At 60.5% G+C, this 26,624-nt stretch overlaps 3 protein-coding genes across 13 annotated transcripts in view; 2 read left to right on the top strand and 1 right to left on the bottom strand.

Annotated features, from left to right (window-relative positions):
- The window catches only part of RBM6 (RNA binding motif protein 6), a 60,115-nt gene extending 47,286 nt beyond the window's left edge, over positions 1 to 12,829 (bottom strand). For 3 of the 9 annotated variants that reach the window (XM_080606574.1, XM_080606573.1, XM_080606568.1), the window contains exons 1-5: positions 12,644 to 12,827; positions 8,795 to 8,909; positions 5,423 to 6,776; positions 4,467 to 4,556; positions 3,407 to 3,476 (exon numbers count right to left, since the gene is read on the bottom strand). In XM_080606574.1, the coding sequence (XP_080462700.1) occupies positions 3,407 to 3,476; positions 4,467 to 4,556; positions 5,423 to 6,776; positions 8,795 to 8,838 (1,558 nt within the window). In that variant the 5' untranslated portion in view covers positions 8,839 to 8,909; positions 12,644 to 12,827. Of the gene's footprint in view, positions 1 to 3,406; positions 3,477 to 4,466; positions 4,557 to 5,422; positions 6,777 to 8,794; positions 8,910 to 12,229; positions 12,418 to 12,638 lie in introns of those variants that run through there. The other 6 variants (XM_080606575.1, XM_080606570.1, XM_080606576.1 and 3 more) reach the window with 5 other exon arrangements.
- Positions 12,830 to 12,966: 137 nt separating this feature from the next.
- On the top strand, positions 12,967 to 17,364 carry MON1A (MON1 homolog A, secretory trafficking associated). Of its 3 annotated transcripts, none has more exons than XM_080606581.1 (6): positions 12,967 to 13,180; positions 13,740 to 13,881; positions 14,117 to 14,584; positions 14,829 to 15,594; positions 15,720 to 15,867; positions 16,140 to 17,364. In XM_080606581.1, the coding sequence occupies exons 2-6, from the start codon at positions 13,755 to 13,757 to the stop codon at positions 16,308 to 16,310; spliced, it is 1,680 nt and encodes a 559-aa protein (XP_080462707.1). In that variant the 5' UTR covers positions 12,967 to 13,180; positions 13,740 to 13,754; the 3' UTR covers positions 16,311 to 17,364. The 3 variants fall into 3 exon arrangements, with proteins under 3 accessions (XP_080462707.1, XP_080462708.1, XP_080462709.1); XM_080606582.1 differs by having other exon boundaries at positions 12,967 to 13,176; XM_080606583.1 differs by having other exon boundaries at positions 12,970 to 13,180; positions 16,170 to 17,364.
- Positions 17,365 to 17,516: 152 nt separating this feature from the next.
- MST1R (macrophage stimulating 1 receptor) lies at positions 17,517 to 25,956 on the top strand. The gene is made up of 21 exons (XM_080606567.1): positions 17,517 to 18,100; positions 18,592 to 19,883; positions 20,996 to 21,184; positions 21,262 to 21,387; positions 21,464 to 21,634; positions 21,813 to 21,982; positions 22,064 to 22,238; positions 22,351 to 22,496; positions 22,609 to 22,770; positions 22,891 to 22,984; positions 23,059 to 23,292; positions 23,366 to 23,512; positions 23,585 to 23,741; positions 23,853 to 23,945; positions 24,025 to 24,228; positions 24,306 to 24,386; positions 24,454 to 24,635; positions 24,706 to 24,815; positions 24,917 to 25,082; positions 25,159 to 25,295; positions 25,379 to 25,956. The coding sequence occupies exons 2-21, from the start codon at positions 18,672 to 18,674 to the stop codon at positions 25,620 to 25,622; spliced, it is 4,200 nt and encodes a 1,399-aa protein (XP_080462693.1). The 5' UTR covers positions 17,517 to 18,100; positions 18,592 to 18,671; the 3' UTR covers positions 25,623 to 25,956.
- The last annotated feature ends 668 nt before the right edge of the window (positions 25,957 to 26,624 follow it).

Raw genomic sequence — 26,624 nt, forward strand, 5'->3', positions numbered from 1 at the left:
CAGTACCAACACAAGTTCGCAGACAGCGATACAAGAATACCAGAAGCCGTGCCACAAGCCGCTTGGTGCTATCGCACGCAGCGCTAACAGCTCCACAGCAGGAGGCACCCACTGGAAAGCCACACGAAAGCCTTGACCCCCGTGAGCAGAGAGAAGCACCTCCAGATGGGCCAGGGGCAGCTCACAAGCACTTACTGACAATCACTTTGCAGAGAGCGTCTGACAAGTCATCAGCGCTAGTATCTACCACAGCAGCAGTGCATCTGCAGCTCTGAAACCGCAGGGGGCACAAGGAGGTATTACAGACTGAAGTAGTTGATGGACTTTAAGGAGATTCCACTATCACCTCCAGGTTTACTCTTTGTAATGATTAATTGAACAGACATGGCCAAACACACTTCAGAAGGCAAGCTGGAAGATAAGCCAACAGTCTAATTGTTAGTTCTGCCAACGTTTAACTTGTTATGTTGGGAGAAACCCTCTTCCCCCCACAAACCGGTATGACACTTTCAGCCTAAGCGAGCAGCCATCAATTCCAAAATCGAACTGATAGCTCAGAGACACAAGACAATACAGGATAATGTTGCATGGGGTAATACAATGAAATTTCATTTGGGTATTTCGTGATTGCCTGCAAATATCTGCCTTTTTGATTCAAACGGAAATACTATGTCAGTCCTCAAAGTCTCTTCTTCCACTACCTTTTTAAAATCTATGAACTGTTTCAGTCTGTGTTCTCCAGAGACAAAAGAGTCTCAAGAATAAACAGCTTGTATGTATATCAAAATCACACCAGCTATGTTAAGAACTGTGTTCCAGGCTCAGCACAACCTTCAGTGAAAATACGCTTCCCTTAGCACATATACAGGATGTAAAAGAAAAGCATTTGTAAAGAAGTTGAACTGTGTGGTGTTTTTTTTTTCCCAAAGAAAAACCAACCACATATTTTTGCCCCAGAACAAAGTCCTGAAAAAGATCACAGAGTGGAATGATCACATCGAAGCTGCTGAGATAATCCTGATGATAAGCATTATCTTTTTGGGAAACTGATCTGAACCTCACACCTCAAGTTAATTGTGTGCTATTTGTTATGGTTGGTTTTGTTCTCCGGCAGCTGCAGGCATTCTTCTTTCTCGAACACACTCGACATGAAGTACACACACGCTCGTGATTAATGTTATTTTTAACGTTTCTGGACAGTGTTCAAAAACACACAACCCACTCAGGCTTAGCAGGGGCTCTTCTGAATCAGGCTGTTGTTGTACCACTGAACTGATACATGAACGCAGCCGGCGGGCCCAGGTGTATCAGAGACATCAGTAATCCAGGAAGTTTGCTTTTAGTTCTTATGAATATTTACATCGCACTCCATTGGAAAAGCAGTATTTTATGCACACGACTGGCCTCTAGTTTCAAACAGGCTTAGCTTTTCAGAAGTTAATGTGAATTCGATTTCGCATGTCTCTCTGTAGGATTACCTCATGTGAAAACCTGGATTTAGTTTACTACAGCTTCTAGTTACCCGATTTCAAGAAGACCTTTCCACAATTCAGGAAGCTTGTTTTGTCCTAGATGTATCCATCTTGCGTAACAAGGATCAGAAAGCTGTTTAAATTAGTAGCTGCATTTGCAGCCCTAGGACATGATGCAAAACAAAGTCGTTGAAGCATCGATGTAACCTAGAATAGTGCTACACAGCTTACATTGCTGATGCTGAATGGACAGGGTTAAACAACAGCTTTACATAGCTCATAAAATATGAGCTACTTTTAACTCCATTCTTCATCCCCTGGCTTTTGTAAGCCAGGAGAACTTTCTTATAAAAAAAAAAAACACTGCTGCTAAGGAGACAGACAAATAGAATGCAGCTGTTAGAGAGACAACAAAAACCACAACCCGTATTTTACGTGTGACCATCAGCAGATACTAGGGCTTCCGCACTTAACCTCAGACTCCGCATCTCAGCCTGAGAAGCCTCTGTAACAGGGAATGGGAAAGAGCCGACAGTTCTCTAACGGGGGTTCTACGTCCTAGTAACGTACACAAGAAGAGACTTACGAAAAGATTCCCAGTTCAGGTTGACTTATTACTGAAATGTGGTGTGTTTCAGAAAAACAGCAACTGACAAATCACATCAGGAAGGGCAAAAAATGTGTTGCAATCGTTTGGTAACACTCAGTGCTGTAAGGGTGACGACAGCCCTGCTGTACTATGCTTAGAAAAGAGGAAAGGAAGCAAGAAAGATTGCACCCTTTAAGCCCTGCTTGTTGGGCCAGAGCAGACTATGTAACTAACACAGGGGTGTTCTTTAGTTCAAAGGTTCATGAGAAGGTTGTGAAATCTCCTTTGACAGCTTCCAGAAACAAAAATATACTTGAGAAATACCCAACTGCCCCAGTTTCTCTCCCAGCTACTAAACACTCAAGAAGCTTTTATGTAACGTATTGACAGCAGGAATTCCAGCTGCTCCACGTGCAACCCACACTGGTAATAAGAAAAAGCACCAACGATGGTAAAAGCCTCTGCGTTCCTCGGTTTTAAAAGAGACAGAGAAAACAGCCGTGCCATTTTCCTTTGCTTTGGAAAATGACAGAAATTCACTTTGGAGCAGGAACTGTTCAGAATCATCAGAGCAAGAGCAGTGACTTCAGATGGTCTCCTCCCATTTCCAGGCATTCCCTATTAGTACAACCCAAACCAGTCCTAGGGGCTCGCCCCTCACTTCCTACAATTGCACGTCTTTGTTCCAGTGTAACTCACACAAAGCAGCCTTGTAAATTATTTCTTTCTTCAGAATCCAATACGTACCGATTAGAAGTACAGCAATATTTCATTCTTTGAAATAAGGAAGAGCATCCTGACCCAGTATTTCAATATTTGTTTATAAAACTTGCTTTTGCCTTTTTTTTTTTTAAGCCTGTCTTCATATCCAAGAAGGGTGACAGTTTCACGTTACTGAAGGAGAAATGTTATGGTATGTCAGGTTTCATGGGGATGCTATTTGTGCAGGACACACTCCACAGCAAGGCCATCTCAGAAACAAGATGGAGAACAATCCAAAAGGATTGAATAGGATTGAATAACTTAAAAAAAAAAATCTATTGGGAATTAACCTGCTGTCCCACGTCAGTATTAGCTTTATTATTACTGATGGCTATTAGAACAACACTGCTGTTTTTTCCTGCTGCTCCTACAGCTAGAAGCACCAGAACACAATTTAGCTCTGAAGCAACAGTGAGCACAGCCATCAGTTTTGAAGACAATAGAGCAAACTACAGAACTTGGCATTTTCATTTAAAAAATACTTGTAATTATGGCATCAAGGACAACCAAACTGTTTAAGTATTGGTGCTAAGAATACCCTTTTGTAAACCTGAATCCAGAAGCACTGAAAAAGCATTCTCACCTGAACTGTAATCTTTCAGTCGCAAGTCCTTCACAGGTGTCCCATCCGGCCCTCGGAAAGCATTGAGAATCTACAGGAAAACCAGGATCCACTTCAGTCTCCAAAATAAAACCTCAGAGTAAAGCACCTGCTGAAGTACATTTCTCTTTCCCTAAGACTTCTTTTCTTTCTAGTTTAAGCTTGTTACAAACATGCATTTTCCTGGTACAGTTCCTGCAGTTTCTGAGAACTGCTTACTGAGTTTTGGGGAATTTTTGCTCATGTGTTTTTTATTTTTGTTTAAATAAGCAACAGCCATTTACAGCAGAACCGTTCAAAGGTTCGTCATGCTGTTTTCATCCAGACAGTTCCCCTCTGATCCTTATTTAAGGTCAGATATATCTTACCGCCTTTAACGGACAAAGTTTCTACCATGAGCCCTCTAGCAACCAGATTTCAGTATTAAGCCTCAGAAGGGCTGATCACCACAGCTAACCCTTGCAAAAACTGATGTGTGGGGGTGTTCTCATGTCTGGAGCTGCCATCAGAAAATTCTAATTAGAAGTGGAAGCTTGTGGAAAGGTAACTTCTCTCACCTTGTAGCCTAGATGATTTTTTATTTTTTTTTTTTGAAACTAAGATCAGCAGTAACAGGAGACATCTTTTCCTTCTTTGTAAAATCTCATTTTAGGAATTTCAAGTAATGAAGAAGGAACAAGTTCATTCAGACACTAATGTCTTCCAGGCTCAAAATACACTACCAAAGTAATAACAATATTGTCTCTGTACAAAGTAATCCTGGAAGGAAGGTATGTTAACAAGTGTCTGTCGGTCAAGGCTTTTACCTACCAACACCCCGCACATGACTGCAAAAGAGAGTCATAATTTCCAGACCCTCTAAAAAGCAGAATAATCAGATAAAAATAACACTGCAGTCACTCCTAAATCAGGATTTTCTTTGGGGAAAATGACAGACCACCTGAATTCCAATCACCAGGCTTGAAAACGCTACGTTTAGAAACACTTGATATAAGTTTTGAAAGCCTTACAGTGAATTTTGGATGAAAAACATCCCACTTACATCATCCTTTGTGGCAGTTTCAGGCACTCCTCCTAGCCGAATGAGCTTGCTTGGCTTCACGTATTTGGGGCAGGTCCGGTAATCTTGGTCCTTGAGTTCACACAATCAAGATGTTGTTTTTACAAATGAGAAACGCTAGCTCACAAGATACACAAACCAGAACAAAATATAGCAGGGTATAATTCAAAGGCAAAGGCCCATAAGCAGAACGGCTCAGATCTTTACCACAGCATTGCTTAAGATTCAGAGAGCTCTGCAATATTAGCACAACCAGCTTCATATGCTCATGGAGCTGTGCAGTGAGATCCAGGTCCAGCAAGTATCTGTCTACAAGATACACAACTCAGAATAAACCATAAATGCCAAGAGGCAGACCTTGCCCTGAATCCCACATTTCTCCACGGTTTTATAAAAAGAGAAGCAAAAAACCTCTCTGCTTCCCACAAGTGGGATATTCAAATTCAACAGCAGTTATTAACTCAGTGGTTATCATTAACTTGTGATTTCAAAGTTGACTACGAGGATAAACAAAGCACGCATGAGAACAGCTGTGCTGTTCCACGCAGGTCCACCTGTCCCAGTAGCTTCTCTCTGGTAGCGCTCATAAGCAGATGCCCAGGAGAAAATAAGCTGTTCTGTGCAGTACTTCCCCACCCCACATAACACCCTCCACTTGTCTGGTCATTTTCAGCTTGGGGACTTTCTGAACCAAATCTGGTTCTATGTATTTAGCAATTCTCAATTGCTAAATTGCATCTCTCTTGAGAATAAAGTATTTCTAAGATAGAAAGCGTGCCCATTCAAATGGCCTGGGGCACGAGGGTGACCTCAGAAAAGGACAGCGAATTAGGACTGAACCAAAGTGACGGAACATGAATAGAAGACTCCTTCCCAGCTCCTTCCATTCTTTGGCCAACATGTGCTTAAGAGAAACATCAATTGACAAAGCCACCTACCTGAAGGCTCTTATAGGGCCTAGAATCTTTGCTGGGTTTTCCTTCTGAAAAGGACTTGCCATGTTCGTAATCAAACATCTGATGCCCTGGCAGCCGGTGATCCACATCACGGTACTCAATGTTTCTGTAGTCCGTATCTTGCCGTCCCAGGAAATCCAGATCACCTTCACCTTTCAACCCAAGATCAGAATCAGATCTTTGCTGTTCCCCCCCAGAAAGCTGCTGCTGCTGCTGCTGCTGTTGTTGCTTGTTAGCAAAGGTCTGAGGTTGCTCCTCTTGGTCCTGAAGGGTAGTAGGAAGAGGTCCACGGCTGTTTTGGAAATTGTGTGAGGCGTCATCTTTGAGACTCAGTCCAAGGGATTCCTCTTCTCTGGCTGGTGCTTCTGGATGTTGAAATTCGCCTTTTTGGCTACCAAAAGGAGCTCTATCTAAACCAAGTGCAGACTCCTCTCTCTTGCTGGTGCTTAAACCGGAGCCCTCTCTTTCTGCTAAAGGTACAGTAGACTGGTTGCGCCTAAAATCTACAAGGCTTTGATCCACAGGAGGCATTTCCCTCTCTGAAAAGTCCATAGGAGGAGCCATCTCTCTGCTCCTAAAATCCTGATCAGACCGAGACCTGTGCCTATTTCTGAAATCTGACGATGGTGCGTTTCTGTTTCGGAAGTCCAGATCAGATGTGCCCATACCCCTGAAGTCCAAATCAGGTACATCCCTATTTCTGAAGTCAGAATAGGAATGGTCTCTGCCCCTGTAGTCTAACTCAGGGACATCTCTAGCCCTAAAGTCCGAATGAGATCCATCTCGACCTCTGAAGTCCAGATCAAAAGACCCCCTCCCCCTGAAGTCTGACGGAGGCTCATCTCTGCCCCTGTAATCCATGTTATGTGCTTCCCTGTCCCTGTAGTTCATACGGAACGTCTCCCTGTTTCTGTAGTCCACTGAAGGAACGTCCCCACCCCTGAAGTCCATAGGTGGCCCTTCTCTCTCCCGGAAGTCTCCGGAGTACATATCCCTGCCCCTGTACTCAGAAGGGGGTGGTTCCCTGCCTCTGAAATCCAGCTGAGACTCATCTCTGCTCTGAAAGTCAGACGGTGGGAAATCTCTGCCCCTGAAATCGTGGTGCCCTTCCCTACCTCTGAGGTCACTACGTGGTCCATCTCTGGCTCCAAAGCTGAAAGAAGGTTCCTCTCTGTTGGCAAACTGAGGATTGAGGAGGCCTGCGAGTGCCTGGATATCAAAAGGAAGTGATTCTCTGCCAGAGAAGTTGCCAGAGTGTCTTTCTTGAGCATGACTATCAAGGGAAGGAGGATATTCCCTGTTCCACCCGGGAGCAAACCTTTCTTCTTGGCTCCCACTGTAGAAATAAAGACAGTATTATTCATAACGTGCTTAGAGTCTGAAATCTATACAGCAGCACATTCTTCTCTAAACTTTTATAGAGTGGTGTAACAGTCTAAGATCCGCAGAAGATATTGATGTTTGGCAGTTTAAGATGAGGCAGCATACGACAGATGTGAGAAAGTAAACTTGGGTGCTCCCATTTCAGCACAATTTCCAGAAGCACTCAACAGGGAAAACCTGCAATATTAATGGGTTAATGATGGTAGCAATCACACAGTCCTGCACTGCACACAGCTCTGCAGCTGTTCGAGGTTCCAGCAGCTGGCGCGCCTGTTTATTAGCATCACCAGCACGTGCCTGGGAGGAACAACCTGAGCTTAAATTCTCTGGGCAGCATTACAAACGGCTAACTGTTCACATCGTCAGGAGGCACACAAAAGCAAAGGTTACCAAACATGCTCTAGTAACATGCTCCACAAAAGAGTTTATGCCTCCTTGTGCTGGAATCTAAACCAGTCAAATGCTAAAAGCTATCAGTTCAGACTCTGCAGATGCCTCACAAGAATATGCCAACAATCAGTGTTCGAGATGATCCTGCGCTCCTGCCTCAAGACCAGCTGCCTTGCACCCTCTTTACAACACCACAACCACAAGTTCTTCTGATCTCTGCACAACACCACTCAGGAAGAGATTTCCTCTTACTACTTTTTCAAAATCCATTTTGTCTGTTTCTGAGATGAAGCTACCTGACTTTTCAGCTAAGTAGTACTTCAATATATTAAAAAAATAGAAAAATAAAATATTAAAGCAACACATTTTAAAGAAACACCAAATCCTACCTAATCAGCGGACATTTCCTTAGCAACTCCAGCAAGTTCTCTGAGTTTCACTACAGGATCCCTCACCAACAAAACACCTCTGCACAGCTAATCAAACTGCGTTGGATTTACTAAGCTGCAAGCCCCTGGTTCACCACCACATAGAACAGGAGTTAAAACTTGGTTTGAGGATAGAATCGCCCATCCACCACAGTAAAGAATGATGCCAATAAAATCCAATTTAAAAAAAATCAGCAGAGCAGCACTGCTGGTATCACCACAAATCATGATCGCTCTCTCCCATCAATCCTGTTAAGGCAGGTTCTGCAGGACACTGTTTTAAATTCACGACACCAGCTTTCTCAGCACATTGCAGTCAGACAATTGTTTGAAATACTCTTATTTCAGGAGCCTAAGGTATGCCAGGAGGAAGTACATTTATCATTCTGATTTTCAAAAAACTGACATGAAGGCGTGAGTAAAGGATGAAAGAATTATGCACAATGGAGGAAAACCCTCTCTTGGCGCCTCTGCTTTACTTCAGTTTTTATTCACAAAGCCCTGTTGCAAACACAGGGCCCAGTAACAAGCAGAGGAATATAAACTAAGAAAAACATCAGACAGTGCAGGCCAGCTGCATATGCGTCTTTGCAACAGTTCCAGTGACGTTCAAGAACGTCTCGTGAAGGAGCACAACAAATAACGTGGCGATGTATCGGTCTGCTTAACCGCACCGAGTGGACTCAACCCTTGAAGTTTTCATGAAATCCCATGTAGAATGAAAGTGGCAGTATTTCTGAGGCTAAGGGAAGCACCGTGGTTGAAGAGAATCAACATCAAACTATTGGGTGTTTCTCTTCCAGGTTTTAACATTACGTAACACCGAAATCCGTGTGGTGTAACACCACCTTAGCTTTTAACAGCTAAACACAGTATCACAAAAAAAGGTGGTGTGGAAAAGGAATAGAAATACTAAAAGCAGCTGTCATTAAAAAAAAAAAAACACCACAAAACTTCACCAAAATGCAGAAAGCTACACCGTGGCTTAACTCGCCTGCTTTTCAGGAATGACACCTAGCTCCAAAAGGAGCTCAGAAACCTTTAGCAGAATAACCTGGAGGAGGATGTGCAGGAATATTGGCAAACAGAAAGTTCTCGTTGTTTCAGTAACGTTCTTCGATGCAATAAACAAACGGTACGTTCCAATGCTTACCGAAAGGGCCCCGTTCTGTTGCCTTGTCGATGGTCTCCCCACATGTTCCCCCTGTCTGGTAGGTTTCCAGCAATGGGTAATTCACTCTAAGAACACCACGACAGCACAACCTGCTGAGGAAATAACGTGACAGTAAGCCACAGGGCGATGAAAACACGTCGCGGAAGAAAAACACTGCCGGTCAGCGGAAGGCGTGTGGGAACAGCCGAGACCCACCGATACGCATGGCCACCCTCAGGCACGAGTTACCTTAATGCTGTGTTTCTCCCTGTTCAAACTCACAAGCTTCAAATGACTTCTGAAACGAAACTGCCAATATGTGTGGGCAAACAATTTGATATTTGCTCTTGATTAACATAAAGCTTTCCAACATACTGTGCTGTCTAACACTACTCAGAGCAACTGGAAGTGTGAGAATCCCACAGTCTATAAACAGCAAGGCCCAGTGCTGAACAACAGTTTGCAATTAATGTTTAATCCAAACTATTTCTGCCAAAAGCTCTCTGCTGTTCAAGGAAACTATCACCGCTGCTGGCCTACTGTGCTTACTTTGCCCTCCAGAAGTAGGCGGATAACAGGGTGCGCTTTGCCAATAAATCTTTACAGGCTCTGCTGCCCAGTACTGCCCTAAAAGCTGAGTGCAACGGAGGTGGAAAAAGTCACCCGCTTCCTCCCACCAGCCGTGAAGGGGAGGATTTCCTGGAGACTGCCAAAGCCAGGACTTCAAAAGGACTTCAAACGGGAAGAATTTGGGCCTTTCCCCCAAAAGGGCTGCAGCAGAGCCCCCGAGCAGAATGCCGCTGCTAGCACCTCAGCGGTCTCCGACCCACTCCCTGCAGCGGTTTCGGAGTTCTTGTCGCACAGCAGCCAGTCTGCCACGCAGGTCCTACCAGGCTGCGCAGCGGACTCATGCTTCTCCAGAGCAGGTCCGAAGCGAGCTACCTGCGGTGCTTCCACGGAACAGAGGACGGTGCGGACAGCCACCGCCGGGCCTCGTGAGAGCAGTAAATCTCAAAGAAAACCGCACAACGCCCTGCTTCCTCCCGCTTCCAAAGGTCAGCGCTGCCCAACAGGCAGGGGAGGGAAGGAGCGGGCTGGGACAGCCGCAGGCAGCAGCCACACACGGGATCCCCACCCCCCACCCACCTCACAGGGCGGCCTCGGCGGGGCAGGGTGCCACCGGCCACCTCCCCGACCACCGCTCAAGATCCCCCGACCTGCCTGAGAGCACCGGTCCCTTCGGTCCCCTCGCGGTTACGTGGCTCTTGCTGGCCGCGAGGACAGGCAAACGGAGGTGGTTGTGGCAGTCACCGTTCTGGCTGGTTGTCAGCAACCAGTCCTTTTACCTCCGACCCGTAGCAGCCTGCAGCCGTCTGCAGAGCTGCTGTTTCTTGACCTTCCCTTCCCGCTTTCCTCCCCCACTCCAGTTTTCATCGAGCCCCCGAGCTTACCAATGCTTAAAAAAATCCCTTGCCTACTGGGAACTGTTTGGACGCAACATTCAAATTATCAGAGGGGGAAAAAACGCCATCAGCCTGGTAGCAGAGGTGGCTGGCATCAAGCAAGCAGCACTGGTACACGGTGACAGCTCAGTACCACAGGCAGCAAGACTGCTATATCCACCCCTGCCGTGCCCCTGGCAAAGCGCAGCGTGTCAGCTCTGCCAGCTCGGGTTTTTCAGCATCGGCACTGGGGATGACCCTCCAAAAAGAGTTGAATTTAACCCAGGCTACTTCAGCGGTGTGGTTTACTACGCAGCCTCACCAAACAAGGCGACAGCACGCGGCCAGCACCTCCTGAGAGGGGCTCCCACTGCCGCCGAGGCCCAGCCGGATCCAAGCGCTCCAGGAGAGGTGCTGTGTGAGGCGGCACCACTGGGACCTGCCCTCCCGAGCACCAGGTAATTCACTGCCACCTCAGCCCCCCGTTCCGCTCGCCGCCCCTCGGGGTCTGACCCAATCCACAGAGGGGACGTGACCGGGCCCCGGAGCTGAGCAGGCAGAAGGAAATCCAGGAAGAGGAACCGCGACCTGCTGACGTCTCTCCGTAGCGCGACAAGCAGGAGGCGAGAGCAGGATCCCACCCCCTCGCCCCACGGCGCGAGCGGACAGGGCAGGGGGAGGAAGGCTGCTTTGCCACGGACAGACCAACAGAGCCTGGGGACGGGACCGGGCCAGCAGGAAAGCGGAGCAAAAATCTGCCCTCGAGCGCTAGGAACTACGCGCCAATTAGTTTTGGCGCACTTTAGTCACAACCACGCACCTGGAAGAGACGGCAACACAGGAGGTTTCCAAATGACACAACAGCACGGCCGCAGCAAACACCGCGCGGTCTGGCAGCTCACAGAGCCCACATCGACAGCTCTTTTAAGGCAGTAATCAGCTGCTACAGTTACACTGAATATTCAGGAGGGCTGATGCGAGCGCACGCTGCGCTTGCCTCCTCCCACAGCCCTCCCAGCGGGCAGGAGACACCGAGGTGCGTGGAGGTGCCAGCCCGAGGGGGCTCGGGGCGCTCCCTGGGACACAGCCCCCGTCCCCTCAGCGCACCCCGTACGGCCCCGTGACCACTGCTGCCCCTTCAGGGACGTTTCCGACCCTGCTTCCCAAGCCGCCCAGGCCGAGCCCGACAGCAGACTCTGTCCTTTTGGCTATCTTGCTTAAACTTCCATCGTAATCGGACAAAATAAAGGGCTTGTGTAGCTGAGTCAGACCAAGCAGCTGCTCTTCTGAGGGGATAAATAACGATTTCTGCCAAGGGGCAGAGCAAGAAGTGCCAGCAAGGTCCTCAAGCACCTCCTCGTCCACCTCCACCGAGAGACTCACCCCCGACACTCTGCACACTGCTCTCCAAAACAGGGAGAGGGAGGAGCAGTCGGGGATGGATCGGGCACGCTGAAGTCTCAAAGAGACAATGTTTTGAGAGGAAACGCTCTGATATTCACAACTTCTCCACGAATAGATTTCACCAAGGCTGCCAAACTTGGTTATTTATAGACCGTGGGGAAGCCAAATACAGATACAGGCAGGGCTCTGCCCACAGGACAGAGGAAGCGATGTGCTGACGAACAACGCTTTGCACCCAGCAAAGTTCCCGTAAGGCTAAAGAAAGGGAAAAGCCTGCAAGAGACAAGCGCAGCAGGAGCTACAACCGAAAACCTTCCCCCGAGCTGTAGCAACCGAAGTTAGCCACGAGAGCTCCTTCCTTCCCTTTCTGAAGCGGAAAGCGCCCCGTCTACAAGCGCAGAAGTAACAAACCCGCGTCCCTGAAGCTGGGAAGCGAGAGCAGAGGCAGTCCCCGCGGCTCTGGCAGCCCGGAGGGCTTCCCCTAAAAACCCACCTGGCTGCAAACGCCTTCTGCCTGCGTGCCGACCGAGAGCCCTGCATCACAAACGACCGGGCCCCGTTCCAGCCCCACCCCCGCCGAGCCCCTCACCTCGCCGGGCCGCCGGGGCCTCCCCAGCCCCTTCCCGACCGGAGGCCGCCGGGCGGGGACAGCAGCGGGACGCCCCCTGCGCAGCCCGGCCGAGGGGAGCGGCGGCGGGCCCCGACCCCCGGAACCGCGGGGCCGGGAGGGCGGAACGCGGCGGCCGCGAGAACGCGCGGCGATTGTGACCGGGGCCTGCGGAAACCGCCCGGCGCCGCGGGGCGGGGGGGGGGCGGGGGGCAGCTCCCGGCCCCGCCCCGCGGCCCGGTACCGGGGGGCGCCCCCGCCCCGCCGTCCCGGGAGGCCCCGCGCCAGCCGCCACCCCCACGGCCATCCCCGCCGCCCCGGCACAGGCCGCCGGTGCCCCCCCCCCCCCCGGCACAGCCCCGCCCCGCGAGGCGCCGCCGCCGCCGCTCACCTCCGCCGCCGCCGCCGCCGCGCCAGGCCCAGCGCTCCGCTGAGGGGAACCGGAACTTCCGCGAGCTTCCTCTGCCCCGCCCCGCGGCACCCTGGGAAGCGGAGTCCGGCCGCCGCACTACGGCTCCCGGCATGCCCACGCGGCGGCGCCGCTTGGACTCCGTTTCCCAGCGTGCTCCGCGCGGCGGCGAGGGGCTGCTGGGAGATGCAGTCGCGCTGCGTGGGCGGCGAGCGGGGTAGGACGTGCGCGAGGACTACAACCCCCAGAGAGCCGTGCGGCCGGCGGGGCGGGGCAGCGGCCGGGGGGCTCGGGGCGGGGCGGGACGGGACGGGACGGGGCGGGGCGGGCGCCGCGATGGCAGCGGCGGCGGGGCGGGGGGGGGCAGGGGCCGGGGCCGGGCAGGGGTCAGGGTCAGGGAGCGGGGCCGGGAGCGGCCGGGTGGCGGCCGCCAGCCCTCCCCGCGCCGCCCGCTCCGCCTAGGCCCGTGCCCCCGCGCCGCCCGCCCGGGCCGCCGGTGCTGACGGGAGGAGCCGCGAAGGTCGGTGCGTGTCCGCTGGGCCCCGCTGTGCCCCCGGGGCCCCGGGACGGGGCTGGGAGCGGGGCTCGGGGGACCCCCGGGGGGGCAGGAGGGGCCCCGAGCGGGGCTGGGCGACGGGAGCCGCCCCCTTCCCCTCCCCCGTCCCCATCCCGGTGCCCTTCCCCTCCCCGAGCCCCGGGACCCCCCAGGCCCTGTGCCCCCAGGAGCCGCCGCAGCCCCCGGACGAGCGGAGCCCCCCCGCTGGCTGCGAGGGCCCGAACCCCCCTCTGGGAACAGGGGGTGGGGGGGGTTGTGCAGGGCCTGCCCCTGCCCCGGCTCCCTGAGCCCAGCGGGGAGATCGGGGCCGGGCCCGGCTGAAGGGTGCAGGGGGCCTGGAAGGAGCCGGGGCCGCGGGGGGAGGGAACCCCGCGGGGGTAGCGCAGCTTTGCTGGCGCCTCACCGGGGCGCCGGGCTCCCTGCTGAGCCGGCGGGACGCCGGCACGGCCCCGGGGCAGGGCCCCCGCAGGGAGCGGGGCCTTTCGGGCTGGGGGAGCGGAGGGCTGACGGCGTGGGGCCCCCCGCAGGTCCCGCCCCGAGGAATGGCTGCGGACGTCCGCAAGAGGAAAGGCGGGGAAGTGCCCAACGGGTCCCTGGCACCGGGAGATGGGCAGCACGCAGAGAGGTCCGAGAGCCCCACGCCGGGGCTGGCGCAGGGGACGGAGCCAGGTAAGGAGGGGGCAGAGCTCGCAGCAGGGCTGAGAGGAACGAGCGGGTCCTCGTCCCACAGGCCGGGCCCTCCTCAGCCCTGCTGCCAGCCTCTGGGCGCCGTGGGACGGCGGGACGGGGTGGGGGCCGACACGGGGAAGGAAAGCAGCTCCCTCCGTGACGCCCTCCGTCCCTTCTGTCCCCTCCGTCTGCTGCAAAGGGGATGGGCGTGTGGACACTGCTCCCTTGTTCCCAGGGGCGGGCCAGGAGGGAGCCATGTTCGTGCACACCCGCTCCTACGAGGACCTGACGAGTCCCGAGGACGGGGGGGCTGTGGCACGGAGCCCGGAGGAGAGGCGGGGGGAGCCGGCCGAGCCGACCAGCATGGAGCAGATCAGCAAGGACTTCAGCGAGCTGAGCACGCAGCTCACGGGCATGGCCCTCGACCTGGAGGAGGAGATGAGGCAGGGCAAGGAGGGGAAGCTGGAGCCGTCCCCGCAGGCCATCCGCCACGACTCGGTGCTGTCGGGCAAGGAGGAGGAGGACGTGACCATGGACGCCTGGCGCATGCATCGGAAGCACGTCTTTGTGCTGAGCGAGGCTGGCAAGCCTGTGTACTCCCGCTACGGGTCTGAGGAGGCCCTCTCCAGCACCATGGGTGTCATGATGGCCCTGGTGTCCTTCCTGGAGGCCGACAAAAACGCCATCCGCTCCATCCACGCAGGTACTGAGCCGGGGGGGAGTGGGGCGGGGTGGTGTTGCAGCCCGCAGTGGTGTCCCTGCCCACATCATCCGGGGGTTCACACGGCAGTGCCCAGCCCGTGCTCCTGCCACCGTGGGCCGTCCTAGCTGTCCCCAGGGGCAGGTTGGTGGCTGGGGGGAGGCGGGAGCAGAGCCCATCTGCATTGCAGGCTGGGCACTCAGACTGACCGGTCTGTCCCCACCCATGGGGACTCCCTCCCGAGCAGATGGCTACAAGGTGGTCTTTGTGCGGAGGAGCCCGCTGGTGCTGGTGGCAGTGGCGCGGACCCGGCAGTCGGAGCAGGAGATCGCCCATGAGCTGCTGTACATCTACTACCAGATCCTGAGCCTGCTCACCTGGACCCAGCTCAACCACATCTTCCAGCAGAAGCAGAACTACGACCTGCGCAGGCTCCTCGCCGGCTCCGAGCGCATCACCGACAACCTGCTGGACCTTATGGCCCACGACCCCAGCTTCCTCATGGGTGCTGTGCGCTGCCTGCCCTTGGCCGCCAGCGTCCGGGACGCCGTGAGCACCAGCCTCCAGCAGGCCAAGGCCAAGAGCTTGGTCTTCTCCATCCTCCTGTCAGGGAACCAGCTGGTGTCTCTCGTGAGGAAGAAGGATCAGTTCCTCCACCCCATCGACCTCCATCTGCTCTTCAACCTCATCAGTTCCTCTTCCTCCTTCCGGGAGGGCGAAGCCTGGACTCCCATTTGCCTCCCCAAGTTCAACTCCAGTGGCTTCTTCCACGCCCACATCTCCTACCTGGAGCAGGAGATGGACCTGTGCCTCCTGCTGGTCTCCACTGACCGCGAGGACTTCTTCACCGTCTCCGACTGCAAGAGGCGCTTCCAGGAGCGCCTGCGGCGGCGGGGGGTGCACCACGCTCTGCAGGAGGCCCTTCGCACCCCCTTCTACAGCGTGGCCCAGGTGGGCATCCCCGACCTCCGGCACTTCATCTACAAGTCCAAGAGCTCGGGGCTCTTCACCAGGTGAGGAGGCCGGGAGAGCACCGACTGGGGAACCGTCGGGCCACCGTGTGGGCACGGGGCAAAGCTTCTCCGTGAATCCCCTTCTCCGAGGAACGGGGGGCTAACAAGGCGCTGTGTTCCTGCAGCCCTGAGATCGAGGCACCCTACGTGCGGGAGGAGGAGAAGGAAAGGCTCCTGGGGCTCTACCAGTACCTCCACAGCCGGGCTCACAACTCGTCGCGCCCCCTGAAGAACATCTACTTCACGGGCCCACGTGAAAACCTCCTGGCTTGGGTAAGGGCTGTCTTCGGAGTTTGGGTGACCCCAACCTTGCAGTCCTGCGTGGCAGAGCAGGGCTGGTGGCACAACGCAGCACCGGCTCTGTGGTCGCCAGGGCGGCCCCCAGCGCACGCGTGGTCCTTTCGGGGGTTCCTGTGCCAGGGAGCGGCAGGCCAGCCAGTTAGGGTGCCCTGCTGCCACCCCATGTCTCTGCTCGGGAGCCCCTGCGCCGTCCCTGGCGGCCCACGGGGGGACGTGCGGTACCAGCCCCCCGTGGGGATGTGCAGATGCGTGCCCATCCCCATTTCTTCACCCAGGTCACCAGCGCCTTCGAGCTCTACATATGCTACAGTCCCCTGGGGACCAAGGCGGGCGCCATCAGCGCTGTCAACAAGCTCATGAAGTGGATCCGCAAGGAGGAAGACCGACTCTTCATCCTCACGCCCCAGACGTACTGACGGGCATCTCCCAGGGCACGGTGCCAGCTGGGGCACCCCGCGGCGCTGGGCGGCCCGGCCCCGGGGGAGGCGCGGGCTGTGAGCCAGGGGAGAGGGCACGGCGGGACCCCGAGAGCACGGGGAAACCCGCCCGTGGGACTGTCGGCCGTGGGTGTGGGAGATGGGGTGCGGAGCTGCCCGGGGACTGGGGTGAGCAGGGCTTTCTCGCACCTGCAGGCAGTGTCCCCCTCATCTGGGGGGGGGGCTGCCCTTCCTCTGCGACCCCCGGCTCCATCCTTTTTTTGCTGCTGTACCCACAGAGGGCGGGTGACGCCACCCAGCTGGGGACAGGGCTGGCTGGGGGGCACTGCCAGCGCTGCTCCTCTCCCTCCTTTGGGGGAGCCGGGTCCCCGAAGGCCAGGCAGCCCCCCATGGTCCCGGGCTCCTGCCCTGGCTGGGAGCCAGCGGGTTTGTCCCCTCAGCGTCTGCGTGTGCCCGCACCCTTCCCAGCGCGGCCACGCGAAGGATGTCATGTCCTGGGGAAGGCGGGGAGGCAGCGTGGTAGGTCAGCCTGCCCCGGCTGGGGCACTGCGCTCCTGCCCCTGGGGACATGGAGCAGCCCCCGAGGGACGCAGGGTGCGGGGGTGTCAGTCGCTGTGCTCGTGGCGCTGGCTCCAAAGGGGCAGCCCCGACGCGGCTCCCTCAGAGCCCTTTCTGGCACGGGGCCTCGGTGGGACTTCACCTTGTCATGGGGTCCCCTGAACCCCCCAAAAAAACAGCCCCTCAAGCTGGGCTTGCTGTGCGAGGCCCCCTCCTTCCTGCTGCCACCGGGCACCGGCGTGGGGCTGAGCACCCCCAGGCGCCGCGGCAGCCGGGTGCCCCCTGCGAAGCGCAGCCCGACGCTGCGTTTGGGGGCTGCCGGGGCGGGTGTTCGAGGAGGGGGAGAGCCCCCACGGAGACCCCGAGGGAGCCGGGAGGAACCCGGCAGGGCTCACGGGGGGACCCCGCTCCCGTAGCTGTGCTCCTGCCAGGCTGTAATCGCTCATCTCTGCTCATAAACATTATCTGGACCCGGGGGCGAGTCTCAGCGCGTTCGTGTCCGCCTGCCGAAGGCCACCTGGGGGGGTGGGTGACAGCTCCCCGCTCCTGCCGATTTTGGGGTGGGGAGCGGCTGGGATGAGCGGGCTGGGGCCAGCTCGTGTCGAAACCAGGAGGGAGCCCGGAGGAAGGAGCTGTTGGGCAAGGCTCGAAGGCAGCGTAACTGCAGGGCTTTTGCGCAACGCGGGGCAGCAGCCGGGTGTCGGGAAGGCGAGGCCGCTATCGGCGCGTCCAACCCCTCCCTGGGAGCAAAGTCCCCGCGGATCCGGCAGCCGGGCCCCGGCCTGCCCGGCTGCGGGAGGAGAAGCCCGGGTCCCACGGCCGAGGCTGGCATTTGGGGATGAATCCGTGCTTTGCACCGGGGGGGTGAAAAACGCCTTTCCTCCGCGGGGCCCGGCACCGGCGCAGCACCTCCTGCGAGCAGCCCATGACCGGGGCGGGGGGGACCCGCGCTCACCGGGCAGGGGGGCTCAGAGCAGCGGGACGGGGGGGGGGGACCGGGGCTCGGCGGCCGTCGGGGCGTTCCTTCCCCCGCCGCGGCCGTCGGGGCTCTCCTCGCCCCGGTCCCGACCGGCCCCCGGGGAGCCCCGCGCGGGGCGGGGGCAGGGCCCGCCCCGGGCCGGCCCCGCTCTGCTCCGCCCCGGCACGGCCCGGTACAGCCCGGCACGGCACGGCTCGGCACGGCACGGCACGGCCCGCCGCTCAGCGACCAGGTGAGCGCCCGGCCCGGCTCGGCTCGGCTCGGCTCGGCTCGGCTCGGTACCGGCCGGCTCGGCGCGGACGGGGCGGCGGAGCCCGGTTCTGGCACGGGACAGCCGCGTGGAAGGCGGGCGGGGGCAGCCGGATCCGGGCTGGGGACTGGCGGGGCCAGGCGGGGGTTGGCGGGGGGCTTGCCCCGGGTCCCCGCGCTGTCCCTGCGGGGCTGGCAGGGGTCCCCAGCGCCGCCCTGGTGAGCTGGAGGGGGTCCCCTTTTGGGTCCCCGTCCCCAGGCAGGGACGTGTCTGGGGGGTGTCCGGGAAGGGGGGCAGCCGGCAGGATTTGTCCCCCTGCCGGAGGCTTTGAGGTGCTCAGGAAGGGGCTCGCTGTGGCCGATCCCCCCAGCAGCACCCAGCGCGTGGCCGTGGGCACCCCGGCACCGGTGGCACACCGCCCCCCGTCCTCGCCTGCCGCAGCGCTTCCAGCCCTTCTCCTGGTGTTCCCGCAGGTGCAATGCTGAGCCAGCCTCCACGTGTCCCGGCCCCGCGTGGCGCTGAGCGCCATCGATAACCCGGTGCTGGTGGCAGCATGGGGCCGTTGTGCCGCACGCGCCTGTTGCTCGTCCTCGCCCTGGCCCCGCTGCTTGCCGACGCCTGGCAGTGCCCCCGCATCCCCTACAGCTCCACCAGGAACTTCTCCGTCCCCTACACGCTGCCCAGCTTCGATGCTGGCGGCCCCGTGCAGAACGTCGCCGTCTTCGCTGACCCGGCCACCGTTTTCGTGGCCGTCCGCAACCGCATCTTGGTGGCCGGCCCCGAGCTGCGCCTCCGCTCCGTCCTCATCACCGGCCCCACGGGCAGCGCTGAGTGCGAGATCTGCCGCCTGTGCCCAGCCGCTGCGGGCGGCCCTGGCTCCGAGGACGTGGACAACATCCTGCTGCTGCTGGACCCGCAGGAGCCGTGGCTGTACAGCTGCGGCACGGCACAGCACGGGCTCTGCTACCAGCACCAGCTGGAGGTGCGTGGCAGCGAGGTCACCATCGTGGCCACCCACTGCCTGTACTCCGCCACAGGCAACAGCCCTGCGTCCTGCCCCGACTGCGTGGCCAGCCCCTTGGGGACCAGCGGCACCGTGGTGGCCGACCACTACTCTTCCTTCTTCTACCTCGGCTCCACCGTCAACAGCAGCGTGGCGGCGCGCTACAGCCCGCAGTCGGTGTCGGTCCGCAGGCTGAAGGGCACGCTGGACGGCTTCGCGGACACCTTCCAGTGGCTGACGGTGCTGCCGCCCTACCGAGACGCCTACCCCATCCACTACGTGCACTCCTTCACTGACGGCGAGCACGTCTACTTCCTGACGGTGCAGCCCGAGTGTCCCGGCTCGGCGTCGTACCACACGCGCCTGGCGCGGCTCAGCACCAGCGAGCACGACCTGCGCCGCTACCGCGAGCTGGTCCTCGACTGCCGCTTTGAGTCCAAGCGGCGCCGGCGCAGTGCCGAGGAGGACACCGAGCGCGACGTGGCCTACAACGTGCTGCAGGCCGCCCACGCCACCCGCCCCGGCGAGCGCCTGGCCCGTGACCTTGGCATCGACAGCTCCGAGATGGTTTTGTTCGGCGCCTTCGCTGAGAGCCAGCCAGAGAGCCCGGCGCCGCAGGACAACTCGGCCGTCTGCGCCTTCCCCCTGCGCCTGCTCAACCAGGCCATCGAGGAGGGGATGGACAAGTGCTGCGGCACCGGTGCGCAGACGCTGAGGCGGGGGCTCGGCTTCTTCCAGCCACAGGAGTACTGTCCGCACAATGTGAGTCCTGGCGAGGGGGCTCGGGACCTGCCGGGGAGCGCTCACGGGAGGGCCTGGGTTGGGGTGCCTGAGTCTGTGCCGCCAGCCCCCCTGCCGCGGGCTTGCTGCGGGGACACGGTGCCGTGCCCACTTCTTCACGTTTCTTGGCCGTGCTGGCAGTGGCAGGATGCGGATGCACTCGCTGCGTGGGGACCCTCCGCTCACTGAGCCGCGTGCTGCTGCCCGTGGCGGGGACACAACGTCCCCTCCCCTCCCTCTACATGGTGACGTCCCCAGGGCTGCCCCGGCCCCCTCATCACCATCCCCAGCGCCGCGGTGTTTACGGCCACGCTCTCCAGCTTGTTTATGAACGAGCAGAGAGAAGGCAGCGGGGGGCCCCCGTCCTCCCCGGCGAGCCGCTGCGCCATGCCCAGCCAGCCGCGGGGCTGCTGCGCTGCCCGAGCAAACAAACCGCGGGCGGAAGCGCCGTGAGTCACCCCGCCGGCCCCGTGGGGCAGGAACACGGCGTCTCAGGAACAAGCCTCGGCACGGCTGCGCTGCAGGGACGGGGCAGGGCGGGTGCTAGCGCGCGTGGCACGAGCCTGCCTGTTCTCAGCCGGGGCGAGGCGCGGCACAGCCGCATCTCCTCCTTTTCCCGGCAGCGCGCAGCTTGCCGCCGCTCTGTGTCACGCTGCCAGGAAGGGGACTCCGGTGCCCAGCACCCATAAGTGGTCCTAGGGGTGCCCCGTGGGGCACACCGGGGTTTGGCGTCCCCCTTCGCCCCGAGCCCCGGTGGATTTGGGGGGCTGGTGCTGCGTCGGCGCCCCCGCCGCGCGGTGCTGGCGCTGATAATCACGTCCAGATGTGGAGGGGGGGCAGGGCAGGATCTGACGCTGCTCAGGGGTGTTGGGGGGTGGGGGGGGGCATCCTCCAAAATCCCTGCTTGCTTTTTGCAGCCTGGAGCGGGGATCGGGTAATCGGGTGTTTGCCCGCCCAGGTCCTTGGCCTCCAAATATCTCGTCGACGTGTGTGCTCTAGGCTCGGCCCCACACCCATGGGTGCTGGGGCGGGGGGGAGCAGGGATCAGGGTGCTGGGGCTGGCTTTGAGGTACCCCCACTGTGCTCGGCTGCAGGTGAACCTCTCGGCACCGGTGACTGACACCAGCTGCTGGGACCAGCCCACCCTTGTCCCCGCCACCTCCCACAAGGTGGACTTGTTCAACGGGCGCCTGGCCGGCATCCTCCTCACCTCCATCTTCGTCTCCGTCCTCGAGAATGTCACCGTGGCCCACCTGGGCACGGCGCAGGGACGCATCCTGCAGGTGGGTGCTGGCTGTAGGCCGGGGCGGGGTGCGGGGTGCCGGGGGCGCACTGAGCCCCGCTCCCCGCCCCGCTCCAGATGGTGCTGCAGCGCTCCAGCTCCTACGTCGTTGCCTTGGCCAACTTCTCGCTGGAGGAGCCGGCGCCGCTGCGGCACGCGGTGAGGCTGCGGGAGGACTCGCTGCTCTTCGCCGCTGCCACCAAGGTGAGCTGGGGGGGCCGGGGCGGGACGTGGGGCCAGTCCCCCGTGCCCTCTGCTCACCTCCATTCGGTGTCCCTAGGTGTGGCGCGTGAATGTCACCGGCCCGGGCTGCCGCCACTTCTTGACGTGCGACCGCTGCCTGCGTGCCGAGCGCTTCATGGGCTGTGGCTGGTGTGGGGACGGGTGCGCACGGAGCCACGAGTGCAACGGCACCTGGGTCCAGGACAGCTGCCCGCCCATCCTCACCGATGTAGGTCCGCGGTGGTGCCCGTGGCCCCGTGGGGACCTCCTGGAATCGGGCAGGGGGGTGGGGAGGGAGGTGGAACATGAGGCGACGTGCGGTGGGACCCCTCCTCAGGTTGGGCATCGTGCCCACCGGGGAGGGAGCTCCCCATGGCCATCATGTGCTCTCGCTGCCCGTCCCGCAGTTCCACCCCAGGAGCGCACCGCTGCGGGGCCGGACGAGGGTGACGCTCTGCGGGACGACCTTCCGCTCCCCGCCGGACCCCGCTGCCCACCGCCGCCCCCTCAGCTCCTACCGGGTGGCAGTGGGAGGGCGAAGCTGCGCCGTGCTGCTGAACGAGAGCTGGGTCTACAGGTGCCGTGCCAGGGAGGAGAACGTGGGTGGGATGTTTGCTCCCCCCTCCCCGTCCCGCTGCTGACCCCTGCCGCCCCGCAGGCCGCTGTCTGCCTCCCGCCTCAAGGACTTCGTGGACATGCTGGTGTGTGCCCTGGAGCCCGGGGGGCCGGCGGTGGTGGGGCCGGCCGACGTGGTGCTCAGCGTGATGGAGCCCCCCAGGGCCTCAGGCTTCAGCGTCCAGGGCTCTGCCACCCTCGGCGGCTTCGTCTTCGTGGTAACGTCCCCATGCCGGCAGTGATGCCAGCCCCGGGATGGCGCGGGCTGGGCGTTGGTTTGGGTGGGGGCACTGGTTCAGTGCCCGCCCCGCTGCCCCCGTCTCTGCCCAGGAGCCCCAGGTCAGCACCCTGCACCCCAGCTTCGGTCCCCAGGGCGGTGGCACCCTCCTGTCCCTCTGTGGCACCCACCTCTTGGCGGGGAGCAGCTGGGAGGTGACGGTCAACGGCTCCAAGTGTCCTCTGGCTGGGCAGCCCAGGTACGCCCCGGCCATCACCCCTGGCCATCGTGGGGTCCCTGGCACGAGGATGGGCAGGAGGCTGCCCACGCGGTCCCGCTGTCCCCTCCAGCCCCCGGCACTATGTCCCCAGCCAGGGCGACGAGGAGATTCGATGCACGGCTCCCGCTGCTGCCCACCTGGGCACAGCCTCTGTAGCCCTGTGGATTGATGGGGAGGAGTTCCCAGCCCCGCTGCCCTTCCAGTACCGCCCCAACCCATCCGTCTGGGGCATCGTCCCCAACTGCAGCTACGGGTGAGTGTGTGGGGACACCCCTGGCCTTATCCCCCCAGGCTGGGTTGGCTGAGGTGGTGGGGACTGCGTGCACCCTGGGGACCACGTGCACCCCAGCGCTCTGACCCCTGCCCACCACAGGGGCTCAATGCTCACCCTCATCGGCTCCCACCTGGACTCGATGTATCGCACCAAGATCCTCTTTGAGGCTGGTGGCGTGAGGACCAAAACCACAGTAAGTGCTGAGCCAGGAGGCTGTCACCCCGGGGGTGTCCCCGGCCGTGCCAGCAGCCCAGCACCTGCCCGCAGGAGTGCGAGGGCCCGCAGCTGCCCGAGCGGCTGCTGTGCCGCGTCCCGCCTTTGCCCTTCGAGACCCAGCCGGAGACGGTGCTTGGGAACCTGAGCGTGCTGCTGGACGGCGCTGCTGGCCGCCGGCTCTTCCGCCTGCGCTACTTCCCCCTGCCCCAGGTCTTCCCCTTCGAGCTGCAGGGCAGGCACCGGCAGTACCGCCTCAAACCCGGTGACAACGAGGTCGAGGTGCATGTATGTGGGGGAGCGGGGCGTGCGGGGGGGTGATGCCGGGGCCGGCCGGGCTCAGCGCCGTGTGTCTGGGCAGCAATGGGGGCTGGACGCCGTCGCCGGCTGCATGAACATCACCATGACAGTGGGGGGCCAGGACTGCCACCCCAACGTGCTGAAGAACAAGGTGATGTGCCACGTGCCCCACAACCTACGCCTGCCCCCGGACGGGGCCCCCGTGCAGGTAGGCATCCCCCAGTACCCCCCTTCCCCGTGCCCTGCTCCCTCTGGCCCCACTGAGCCCCCGCTCCCCCAGATCTGCGTGAACGGCGACTGCCAGGAGCTGGGCTTGGTGCTGGCCACCTCCTCGCTGGACCTGGCCGCCAGCCTGGCCCTGGGCACCGGTGTCACCTTCCTGGTCTGCTGCATCCTGGCTGCTGTGCTGCTCCGCTGGCACTGGAGGAAGAGGAGGGGTGAGTGCCGCTGCTAGCCGGCTGTCCCAGAGCCACCACGTGCCCGCGGTGCCACCCCGTGCCCACGGTGCCACCCCCTGCCCGCGGTGCCACCCTGTGCCCTGCTCGCAGGGACGGAGAACCTGGAGCTGCTGGTGCGCCCCGGCCGGAGGGATGCCCCTGCCACCACCCAGTACTTTGGTGTTGACTACCGGGACGTGCAGGGTAAGCGGTGCTGGGGTGAGCGTGTCGGGGCGCTGGGGCCGTGCCTGGTGCCTGACGGTGCCTTCGCCTGCGGTGGCAGCACTGCCCGCTGCAGGCAGCCCTGTCCTGGCCAGGCCCCGTGTGCACGTTGCCACTGCTGCGGGCGGCGGCTCCCCGGTGCCCCTGCTCAGGTCCACGTCCTGCTGCCTGGAGGACCTGCGGCCGGAGCTGCTGGAGGAGGTGAAGGACATCCTCATCCCCGAGGAGCGGCTCGTCACCCACCGCCACCAGGTCATCGGCAAAGGTGACAACTCGCCCCGGGGCAGTTTGGCCGTGGCATCACCTACGGGCCCCCAGCTTCACTGCCGCCTGTCCCCGCAGGGCACTTCGGGAGCGTGTACCACGGCACCTACACGGACCCGCTGCTGGGTGCCCTGCACTGCGCCATCAAGTCCCTGCACCGTGAGTCAGCGCCCGCTCCCGCGCCCCAGCCCCGCGGCACGGCGCCCCACGGCTCGGCTCCCCGCAGGTATCACGGACGTGGAGGAGGTGGAGGAGTTCCTGCGCGAGGGCATCCTGATGAAGAGCTTCCACCACCCGCAGGTGCTCTCGCTGCTGGGGATCTGCCTGCCCCGCCATGGGCTGCCCCTCGTCGTCCTGCCCTACATGCGCCACGGGGACCTGCGGCACTTCATCCGCACCCAGGAGCGGGTACGGGGGTGCCCGGGTTGGGGGGGGGGGGGAGGCTGAGCTCACCTCACTCACTGCTCCTACCCCACAGAGCCCCACGGTGAAGGATCTCATCAGCTTCGGGCTCCAGGTGGCCCTGGGCATGGAGTACCTGGCCCAGAAAAAGTTTGTGCACCGGGACCTGGCGGCCAGGAACTGCATGTGAGTGCGGCCGGCCTGAGGGTGCCCCCACCCCCAGCACCCCGAGGTGTCCCAGGCTGCAGCGGGCACCCTGGGGTGCTGCCCCCGACCCTTTCCCGCAGGCTGGACGAGACGCTGACGGTGAAGGTGGCTGACTTCGGGCTGGCGCGGGACGTGTTCGGCAAGGAGTACTACAGCATCCAGCAGCACCGGCACGCCAAGTTGCCCGTCAAGTGGATGGCGCTGGAGAGCCTGCAGACCCAAAAATTCACCACCAAGTCGGACGTGGTAGGCGCATCCCCCCTCCCGGTCCCCTGTGCCCGTCCCCATCCCCATCCCCCTGCCCCGGCACTCTGCTCCGCAGTGGTCCTTCGGGGTGCTCATGTGGGAGCTGCTGACGCGGGGCGCGTCGCCGTACGCCGAGGTGGACCCCTACGACATGGCCCGCTACCTGCTGCAGGGGAGGCGCCTGCCGCAGCCCCAGCCCTGCCCCGACGCACTGTGAGTGGGGCAGGGGAGGGGGGCACGGCGGCAGGACCCCCCCCCGGGGGGTGCTGCTGGTGCTAACGGGAACGTCGGGGCAGGTACGGGGTGATGCTGAGCTGCTGGGCGCCCGCACCCGAGGAGAGGCCGTCCTTCTCGGGGCTGGTGGGCGAGCTGGAACGCGTGCTGGCCTCGCTGAAGGGCGAGCACTACGTCAACCTGGCCGTCACCTACGTCAACCTGGAGAGCGGCCCCGCTTACCCCCCCACCCCCTGGGGCCAGCTGCCTGACAGCGAGGATGAGGAGGGTGCTGAAGATGAGGACAAGGACGTGGCCGTGTGCTGATGGGCGCTGCGCTCGGTGGGGTCTCCTGGGTCCCCGCACCCCGTAGGAGCACGCCCCCAGGGAGGGTCGTGGGGCGCAGCCGGGTGCTGTGCGGCACCCTGCCCACGGGGTGGGTGCTGAGGCACTGGGTGCTGCTCTCCTGTGCCTCGACGGGACCCCTGTGGTGTCCCTCAGCCCCAGTCCGGTGCCATCTCGGTGCTGCGGGTCCTGTGCTCGGCACCAGCGAGTGCTATGGGGCAGCCTGAGCCAACGAGGTATCCCAAGGGGTTTTGGTCCCCCCCCGGACAAATTCAGCGTTTTCTGGTTGAATGACTGATAAAAAAAATGAATTTTATTTTTCCCTGGTGAGTGCCGTGTGCTCTGCCCGTGGTGGGTGCTGGGGCGGGGGCCGGGGGCGCCCACCCTTCCCGTGCCAGCCACGGGAGGGCACCTGCGGGCCGGTGCCAGGGCCACCCCGTGTCCCCAGGGGCCACCCAGGAGGGAGGTGACACCGGGTGACGCCGGACACAAACCTTCCCCCTGCCTTCTGTGGCAAAGCGCAGCCCTGGCAGCTCTGCCAGCAGCTCCTGCGCCAGGGGGTGCAGCAGGGCTGCCCCCAGGGCCTGCCTTTGGGCACGGGGACGCGCTGCTGGTGGCACCGTGGCAGCGGGCACCGTGTCACCCCCCAGCGCCACCAGCCACCGGGCACTGCCGCCCACCCTGCGTGGGACCGGGGCTGGGGGGACAACCAGCGCGCACTGCGGCGGGGCGATCCCGATCCTCTGCGGGACCCGAGGGGACAGGGCCCAGGAGGGGACATTGGTGACGCCTGGCAAAGCAGGAGCCACCAAAACGCGCCCACAGCCTGCGCTGGCTTGAAATAACCCCTGCTCGGCTGCTCGTTAAGCAGCGCCGCAGCCCGGGGCCACGTCAGCTCCCATCAGCAGAGCTGTCCGTCCCCGGCAGCACCTCGCACCTGCACCGGCCGCTCGCGGCAGGGTATTTTTAGCCGCAGCTCCCGGC

Source organism: Anser brachyrhynchus (assembly GCF_964034855.1).
Source record: "Anser brachyrhynchus genome assembly, chromosome: 10".
NCBI lineage: Eukaryota > Metazoa > Chordata > Aves > Anseriformes > Anatidae > Anser > Anser brachyrhynchus.

Excerpts from the sequence above, each read along its gene's own strand:
- MON1A (XM_080606581.1), top strand. The coding sequence starts at position 13,755 with ATGGCTGCGGACGTCCGCAAGAGGAAAGGCGGGGAAGTGCCCAACGGG. Across the intron at positions 14,585-14,828 it reads CATCCGCTCCATCCACGCAG|ATGGCTACAAGGTGGTCTTT; the intron begins GTACTGAGCCGG and ends CCTCCCGAGCAG. Across the intron at positions 15,595-15,719 it reads AGCTCGGGGCTCTTCACCAG|CCCTGAGATCGAGGCACCCT; the intron begins GTGAGGAGGCCG and ends GTGTTCCTGCAG.
- MST1R (XM_080606567.1), top strand. The coding sequence starts at position 18,672 with ATGGGGCCGTTGTGCCGCACGCGCCTGTTGCTCGTCCTCGCCCTGGCC. Across the intron at positions 21,185-21,261 it reads CGCAGGGACGCATCCTGCAG|ATGGTGCTGCAGCGCTCCAG; the intron begins GTGGGTGCTGGC and ends GCCCCGCTCCAG. Across the intron at positions 24,636-24,705 it reads TCATCCGCACCCAGGAGCGG|AGCCCCACGGTGAAGGATCT; the intron begins GTACGGGGGTGC and ends CCTACCCCACAG.